Genomic DNA, 9,191 nt, shown 5'->3' on the forward strand with positions numbered 1-9,191 from the left:
GGCAGCCACGACTTCCTCATGGCTTTTGCAAGCCTCCTCCCAGAATTGGCTGATATCTCGGAGGATAAGATCTAGTGCCGCGTCGGTGTCGGTGTTAGGGAGAATGCGACCACCAGAATCCGTGTGATAGTGGAATCGGCCATGACATTGGGAGTCTCAATTTCCGACGTTGAAAAATCGAGGGCTCAATTTGGCATGTCGCCCTATTGGCTGACATTATCGATTTTGTTAGTCATAGCTACGAGCACCTAGTGGGATGTTTCATCAAGGGCCCTCGTTCTGGCACCAATTGTTTCAGGATATTACCAACTACCGGTGATGTTCCTGAATGCTTGGATGTCCTCCTAACTTCGATGTGCCGTTATCTATCACAAGTCAAAGGAAAGTTAGGGGGGAGATCGGGTTTGCCGGTCTCAGGCTCTCCGATGTCTAAGTCAGTATCGGTAAGAATGTTGACAAAATAGCAGTACGGGAAAAGGCGAGATTTTGACTTACCTGATTTGGCCGCATGTTGGCTTTTTATGGTGCTTCTTGGAACTTGTTAGCCTAATATCCCCGATGTGGGAAGGCAAGTCCTCTCCTTTGGTATTTTGGAGTTGTATAGGCCAAGTCATCGTTCAGACTGGTCCAGCCATTATTAGTCCGGCAGGCTCTTCGAGTGCACGGTGCCGGTGACCATCTTGTATGAGGTATAGACCTGTAAATGGATCGGATTTGGATCGGATCAACCTAAATCCAAATCCGTTTACTTAAAAAAAAATTCGATCCAAACCCGCTCCGTTAACCTGGCGGATCATTGATAGCTCGATCCAAATCCGTATCCGCCGGGTTAACGGATATCTGATCCACTAATCCGACCCGTTTATAATTTCAAATATTTTAAAATTTTAAATAGTAATATTAAATTTATATCATTATACCTCATAAGATATTAATAAAATATTAAAACAACATGAAACTATCACCAAAAGTAGAATTATGTTATCAAAATTCTTAATGCTACCCGTTCCTTAAATTTCTGCAAAAAATTTGTATTAGAAATTCTTCATATTTTATATTTTATATTTTAAAAAAATAATAATATATTAATAAAGAATAATATTTTATTATTATAAAAACGGGCCGGATCATTAACAGATCGGATTGACCTAAATCCGTATTTGATCCGTTAAATAAACGGGTTAACGGATTCGGATCATTAACAGATCAACGGATCAAAATTTTCGATCAAAACCCGTCCAATAGCCACGGATCTAGAGCGGGTCCGGATCAAAATCCGGTCCATTTACAGGTCTAATGAGGTATGGACACTGCATTTATGAGGATATTGCCGCTTGCATTGAACTAATGAAGCAAGGTTTCATCAAGGGCGATAACACCAAGCATATATAGCCTAAGTTCTTCTATAATCAGCAACAACAATCTCTCATCAATATTGAAGTGGATCAAGTCTGGTCTAAAAATAATGTGGCAGATTTATTTACTAAATTATTGCTTAAATCTACATGTGAGTAGCATTGGTCTACAAAAATTATTTGAACTCCCTTGATTGTAGCAATCAGGGGGAGGTTTGATGCTAGTGCAATGTTCTTGAAATGTGAAGGGCTTGTTGTGGTCTTTTTCCTTTCGACTGAGGTTATTTTTGTCCCACTGGGTTTTTGTTACTCGGCAAAGTTTTTAATGAGTAACGTTAGAAGCGTCGATCATCAACGTTACATGACATCATGTTTGGACGGCACACGGGGGAGTGTTGTATAAATCTATTACTTATGTGCCTAGTCCAAACAAGGTTACTTAGCCTAATTGTAATAGGCTTAATATATTCTCGTAGATATCCTATTTATGAATAGGATTCATTCTTTGCTTGTACTCCAAAAATATTGTACTTGTAATCCTCTATATTTGTAATCTTCTATATATAGAGGTCCTTTAATGAACTATATCCCTACATTCTCCCAAATTCTTATTCGCTAAAACAAAAAGAACAGGACTCAAGAATGAACCCTTGTGGAGCCATTTCATGCATCCTGTAAAAATGGTGAAAATTCAAATACTGTGTTTCCCCACAGATTTCACAATACCCATAATATCTCATGTTGTTCTACAAAAGCAACAAAGAAACAAACAACAGAAGACAAACCAGGAAGAAATTGAGCACACATGCATGTATAGAGATATGAAAGCTCTCAAGAGTAAAGCTTTTGAAGCCAATCTAGGTTGATTTCCTCTTTGACCACCCTTATCTGTATGTTGTTGCTGAGACTGGGCAAAGGTTCCCACAACCCTTTTGTCTCCTCATCACATATCACATCAGTTAACCTTTCAAGATCCAAAATTGATTCAGGCAGCTCTTGCAATCTCGAGCACTGCCTCATGTTGAGCTTTTCCAAGCAGCACATTTCACCAATGTGTTCAGGCACCTCCTTAATGCTGAAGCAATTGGATACATCGAGAACCTTTAGCCTTTTGAGTTTCCTAACTGAACTTGGCAACTCTGATAAGTCTGAGCAGGACCTTAACCTCAAAACTTCCAAATTGCCCAGCTCTCCAATCATTTCAGGCAAGGCAGATAGCTTATGACAGTTGGTGATGCTGAGCTTTTTTAGATGGATTAGAAGACAGATGTCAGCAGGTAATTCCACCAAATCACTGCAATAGTCAATGTTGATTTCTTGAAGGTCTGGGAATGCGTCAAAAAATTTGATGGAACCTTTGCTAAAAGCTTGCCCCATGTTACACATGAAGAAAGATACCTTCTGTAGTCTCTTCAACTCTATGGGGTTCTTGGTAATGGAAGAAAGAAAAATCCGCTCTAATCTTATCCTCTTTAGTTTAGATGAAGAACCCAGCAATGTAAAATTACTCACTTCAGCTGGTAAGAACCCATAATTTGTGACTATTAGAACCTTCAATTTTTCCATTTTCTCTACAAATTCGGGCAATGCATAGTTCTTTGTGTGGAAATTCAGAACTAGAACTTTAGCTTTCGGTAGTTGTATGTCGCGCCATTTTGATGAGAAGAGACTATCTGCAACCGATATCATACATGTATGAATATGTAAGTACAATGAGAAATTGAACTAATGAGAAAAGCTGTCGTGCATGTAGACAAACATATGTATGCATGTGTTCATGTATCTGCCTAAGGAGAGATGGAACAACCAGTTGAAATAGATACTAGGAGAACTTCTTCGAAGGGCTGATCCATCTGTTTTTTCCACCATTTGGGAAGTTTGCTTCCACGTATGTCTATAATCAGTCTTCTCCTCAGTTTTATAGGGCCCTCATCTGTCTGGTGGACAGCCAGCTCTCTAAGGAGATCATGTTGGGTAACGAAGTGTTCACCATAGTAGTCATCCAACTCCCCCTTCTCATTCCTGCTTATAATCAAAGGTAAGTTAATTGAGCAGCAGCTAGTTGAGAAAGTAAAGGATGAAGTTATGTGATACCATATTATATATGCATATGGACTATTGCATACCTCGTGATTACAAGAGTAGCCAACCTCCAGTAGGTGAGCTCGTAGAGTTTTGCAATACATGAACTATCTTTATCTGCTGCCCACATATCAATGAGGACAGTCCATATATCAATCAGGACAGAAGCAGGAATCCTTCGGCCTTGAGGAAATGAAGCAAGGTCCATGAAACATTCCTTGATGATGGCATTTTCTTCACCCAGGGCATCTAAACTACTTTGGAGGCAAACAAGCAAATGTTCTTCAGACTTAATGACAGAAGAACTGCTAAACCATGCTTCTACTCTATCTTTCCAGATCACAATATCCTTGCCGAAAAGTGATCTTCCGACCACTTCAATAGCCAGTGGAAGTCTCTTACAGCACTCCACAGCCTGCAGTTCAGTCTCACAGATAAAGAAATGTGAATTAACAATATGCTGAAGTATTGTTATAGAAGGTTTAGTTCAGGTATATATTTATGAATCAAAAGTATGGATACACTGTCATGTGTATGGATGCTTTCCTCCTTTTGTAAGTAAGAAATAAGCATGTACATATTGTGCATTTAAGAACAAAGATCACCTTTCTCTGAAGATCTTCTGGAATAGAAGAAGTCTAGAAGAAGATCTTGTGAGGCGTGCTGAATTACAGAGAAGACTCATTGCATCATTGTCATTCAGTTCTTCCACGTGGTACTCAACATCAAATCCTGGCAACACATATCTTGATGTCACCAAAATCTTGTAATTTGACATTTCCGATTCTTTGAACTTAAAGCTCGCCAGGAGGGATTCTGTCCTGTTTCCAAGCCAAACGTTATCCAGGACCAAAAGCACAGGATCTTCTCCTGTGTTATTTAGAAGTTGTTGCAGCCTGTCAAGTGCAATTTCTTCGGATTGGAAAGAAAGTATTCGGGTACCCTTTTTTTTCACATATTTCCTGTACAACCTCGGTGTTGGGTCTTTTTGAAACGTTGACAAAGATGATGCTCTTGAATTTGTCTATCCAACATAATATAAGAACACTGTCAATAAGAGGCCACTTAATTCTGTTTACAACTGTAGAAACATACAGAAAGGGGAAGGCATAACATGACTATCTAGATATCGATCAATTACAGGTATTTTGTCAATGTTAACTTAAAAGAAAAAAAAAGGCTTAAACGTATGCAACGATACTTCTCAGTTCTGACATACCAACGCAGAAATCAGATTTTACTAGAGAGTTCTACAACACTTTTCAATTAGAAACTCTAAAACTTTTCCATTTAGAAGACAAAACGAAACAGATATCAAATGTACCTTTCACTTTCTTATCTTGAGAAAAAGCTTTTGCCAAAGTGGTTTTCCCAGAGCCTGGATGACCAGTGACCAGAGCCATTGACACCCCGTCCTCAAGAAGTTTGTTCTTCAAATCATCCAAATGTAAATCCAATCCCACTGTAAATGATGGCGGTTCAGGTACTCCAAACCACCCAACTTTAACTTGATTTTGCACTAGGCCATTCTGTCGCATATCCCTGATCATCTCTACAATAGTATCTTGATTCGTATACAAATCCCCTATTTGCATACCCATATTGTCTATTTGCATACTCATACTCCCCATTACAAAAACCTGCCGCAGCCTTCAACCCTTGCTGCACACTGCACATCCCCTGCCACACCCGCTCCTTCCAGCCTCCCACAGTAGCCCTACGCTCTACCCCATCCTTCTGCCGCAAATCGCAAGTCCCTGCCGACCTGCACAGCAGCCCCCACTGCTTCCTGCAGCACAGCCGCACGTTCCCCTGCATCTTCCTGCTGCACACTAGCCTGCAGCAACCCACGCATCAGCTCCGCAGCAGCCCAAGCACCCAGCTCCCCGCAGCAGCCCACACACCCGCGCATCTTCCAGCCCTCCTGCCTGCACAACCTGCAGCACCTGCCACAAAGCCCCTGCGCTCCTGCCATCCCACCAGCGACACACCCTGCCAGCCAACGCTGCCCAGCAGCCCTCCGCTCTGCAACTTCCTGCTGCACAGCCCGCGCAGCACCGAACGAAGAAGAGCAGAGGGAAGAAACGAAGAAGAAGAAGACCGAAAAAAAAAACAGAAAAAAGAAGGGACCCGGCCCAAGAAAAAAAAGGAAAAAAGAGAAGAAAAGTAAAGGGACCCAGCCGGCCCAGAAGGAGAAAAAAAAAGGGGGAGAGAGAAAAAAAAAAGAGAAAAAAAAAGGGTGAGCCGCAAATCAGCCCAACAAATCAGCAGAAACCCGAAAAAAAATCTTTACGCACGCCTGTATTAACACCCGTGTGTTCTCAAGCCCCGAATTCTCAAGTAAGTTTTTGTAATTAAAGTTGCTGCTTTTGGTACTTTAAATTCCTTTTATTTTCTGCATAATATTGGACTATATGTTGCCAAATGATTTTGATATTTAACAAAGCGGAATTGTGGGGATTCACGCTTAACGAACTAAGAGTGTTCGTATGAACTAAGAGTGTTCATAATTAAACGAACTAAGAGTGTTCGTGTGAACCAAGAGTGTTCACAATGCTTGGACTAAGAGCGTCCGTAAGCATCAAATTGTGACCATATTAAAACATTATTGTTTGGTCTAATCCAAAAGAGATTCTTGGAAATTGATTTCTTGGTAGCATAGCTCGGAAATCTTATTGTTTTAGTTTTCGTGGAAGTTAACTCCGAAACTAATATATCTTCTCTTCTTATTTTCAGGATGTCGAATGAACCTAGACTCGACTTTCCCATGCTTGACTCAACAGGCTCGGATTACCACAGTTGGGTAACCGATGTTGAGAACCATCTCACTTCAAAGGGAATATTACCCATAATCCAGGCACCTAACCCGGATCTTGTGTTCATACGAACACCTACAAAGCATGCTCAAACAGTTATCTTGATGCGACGCCATATGGACAAGGCACTCAGATTGGAGTATATGTCGATCAAGAATGCAAGAGAGCTATGGGTAGCGCTAGAAGAGCGCTTTGGCAATGTCCAAGATTCCCTCCTCCCTGACTTGAAGGGTCAATGGAACAACCTGCGCTTTGCTGATTTCAAGTTTGTTGCTGAATATAATTCAGAAGCTCTTGACATACAGTCCATGTTGAGGTTTTGTGGACAACCTGTCACAGAGCAAGAGCTAATTGAGAAAACTCTCTCCACCTTCCCCGTTTCATCCATTGTGGTATCAAAGCAATACCGTATTGAAGTCAATGCTGGACGGATCATAAGGTTTCATCAGCTTATCAATATTATATCTGTAGCTGAGAAACATGATAACATACTCGTGAGGAATTATAATTCAAGGCCCATTGGAACTAAGAGCGTTCATGAGGTGAATTATAATGCACCCAAAGGAGGGCGCAAGGAGCGGTACCCTAAGAATGGGGGACATGAGGGACGTATGGGCCCATATAACCGCCCTAACTAGGAAGGAAACCGCAAGTTTGGTGTGGATACACGTGGTGGTAATGCCACACGTGGGAAAGGGGGTCGTGGTATCCCTAGCCATAATGGTGGCACCATGGGTCGTGGTGGTGGCACCAACTCTACTAGGGAACGCCTGCAACGTGCACAACGTGCACCTCAATTAAAGGGAGGCAACCACAATGATGAGTGTCATCGATGTGGATCAATTGAGCATTGGTTCAAGCAATGCAAGGCAAGCGAGGAACTAGCTACAAGATACAGGGTATATAGGGACCTGAGAGAGCAAGAAGTATACCTTGCAGAAGAAGAAGAAGAAGATGGTGGAGATGTCAATCTCACCATAGAGGACTTCAAAGCTGAAGATGAATTGCACAAGGATGCAACAGACTTTGATTAGATTAGTCCTTTTATTTTTCCAAGAACTTTTGTAATGGCAATTTGCCTTAGTCAATAAATGACAATTGTATTAACTCTTTCTTATGTGGCGGACCCAATAAAATGTGATGTCTAAGAAAGTTATTGAGATTATTGGCACTTAAGAGAGCCTCGCTCCACCAACGTCTCTCTATACTTTCCTGGTCATATTTGATTGAAGTTACCAGACGGATAGAGTGACTACAATGTGTCTTACTTTGATTTTATTTTGGAAACTTTGATGTAATCATTGGCTATTAATAAAGTGTCAATTCTTTTACTTAATGTCTTCGACATACCTTAATTCGAACTTTATTATATAAGAGCCAATGATTTTCATGTGGAAACACATCATGAGAATGGACAGAGTTCCTTTGCATCACCTCTAATGACTATGGACATAAACGAGTATTAGAGAAACTTATGTGTCGCTCTAATGGGTTGTATGCAACCACTATTTGAGTTAGACGACTTATGGGATTTTGACACATATAGGCTTTGACATGATGATCTGTGTATTAAAGACTTTACACGGACATCCATTTTCAGAACGAAGAAAAGTAAGAACCAAGAATTGGTTCGAGGAGCTGCACATGGGCCTCTTGGCGCCATGATTATGCAAAGACCGGCCATACATGACCGGCGCCGCCTACCCCCTGCGGCAAATACATGGCATTGACGCCATAAACTCCTCTCTCTACTTCTCAAGTCTATTATGACATTATGGCTTAACCAAAAGCTTCATTGGTTGATTATAAAGCCCATGTTTCGTTCTGTAAAGCCTGTTATTGAGGATTGAGACCATCCTATGCAAAGGAGATTGAGGAAATAATTCCATTCTTACAAAGAATCTAAGGGAATTCTATGGATTTGATCAACCAACTTGCGGACCGTATAGATGTTTTATGGTGTTAGTTGATACGCAAACATGCTGGTCACGTGTTGTGCCATTATCCACTCGTAATGCTGCTTATACTACACTCCTAGTACATAACATATGGCTATGGGCTCACTACCCAAATCATCCCATTCAATCAATTTGCCTTGATAATGCTAGAGAGTTTACATTGAAAATTTTTGATGACTATTGCATATCATTGGGTATTGATATCAAGTATCATATTCCCATGTACACACCCAATTGGTCTCACGGAAAAGCCACCATTAAATGACTACGATGGTAGCCCGGACATTGGTAATGCGCACCAATATTTCAGCTTGGGTTATGCAATATCGCATGCAGCTATGCTAATTCGTCTACGACTCGTAGCAGCTACTCAATTTTTATTTGCGTTACAGCTAGTGACTGGGTTCGAGTTTAATATCTCGTATTTATGCATATTTGAGTGTGCAGTTCATGTGCCAATTGTGCCACCACAGCGCATCAACATGAGTCATTGCAACAAATGCATATATATATATATATATATTTGTTGGACATGAGTCTCCAACTCTAAGTCTGCTATGTAGAACCCTTGACAGGCGATCTCTATTTCGCTGGATTTGCGAATTGTCACTTTGATAAGACAGTCTTCCCGTCGTTAGGGGGAGATTAGAACGTCAATGTTCAACAGGAACGACAGGAATTGTCGTGGTCTGTCCCCACTATGTCTCATCTTGATCCCCTAAAAGTGACGAGATCACATATAACTGCTGCAAACATGCCTGCAAGGATTGATGTCCCCACAAGAGGACACGGTGCCACCCAGAGAAGATGGGTACTGCACCACTACCATGGATGGTAGTATGGTGACGCCACAAAGGTGGCATAATGGCGTCATAGGCCATGGGTTCCACTAGAGAGAGTAGGAGACCCATAGGTTCGATGGATTCTCGCCCTAAGAAGAGAGCGAGTTTGACACAACTTGATCCATTGATCATTGATAC

The 9,191-nt window shown here is 41.2% G+C and overlaps 1 protein-coding gene across 1 annotated transcript; it reads right to left on the minus strand.

Annotated features, from left to right (window-relative positions):
* Positions 1-1,998: 1,998 nt before the first annotated feature.
* LOC112193474 (probable disease resistance protein At5g66910) lies at positions 1,999-5,559 on the minus strand. Its single transcript, XM_024333640.2, has 5 exons — positions 4,762-5,559; positions 4,043-4,461; positions 3,482-3,852; positions 3,163-3,377; positions 1,999-3,028 (listed from the first exon to the last, which is right to left on the minus strand). Exons 3-5 carry the CDS (start codon positions 3,643-3,645, stop codon positions 2,187-2,189), a joined length of 1,221 nt encoding a protein of 406 aa, XP_024189408.1. The 5' UTR covers positions 3,646-3,852; positions 4,043-4,461; positions 4,762-5,559; the 3' UTR covers positions 1,999-2,186.
* Between the last annotated feature and the right edge of the window lie 3,632 nt (positions 5,560-9,191).

The sequence above is a fragment of the Rosa chinensis genome, chromosome 3 (genome assembly GCF_002994745.2).
Source record: "Rosa chinensis cultivar Old Blush chromosome 3, RchiOBHm-V2, whole genome shotgun sequence".
Classification (NCBI taxonomy): Eukaryota; Viridiplantae; Streptophyta; class Magnoliopsida; order Rosales; family Rosaceae; genus Rosa; species Rosa chinensis.

Coding starts and splice junctions, on each gene's coding strand:
- LOC112193474 (XM_024333640.2), bottom strand. CDS start 3,645: ATGGACCTTGCTTCATTTCCTCAAGGCCGAAGGATTCCTGCTTCTGTC. Junction 3,378..3,481: donor GCTACTCTTGTAATCACGAG/GTATGCAATAGT, acceptor GATTATAAGCAG/GAATGAGAAGGGGGAGTTGG. Junction 3,029..3,162: donor CCTAGTATCTATTTCAACTG/GTTGTTCCATCT, acceptor TATCGGTTGCAG/ATAGTCTCTTCTCATCAAAA.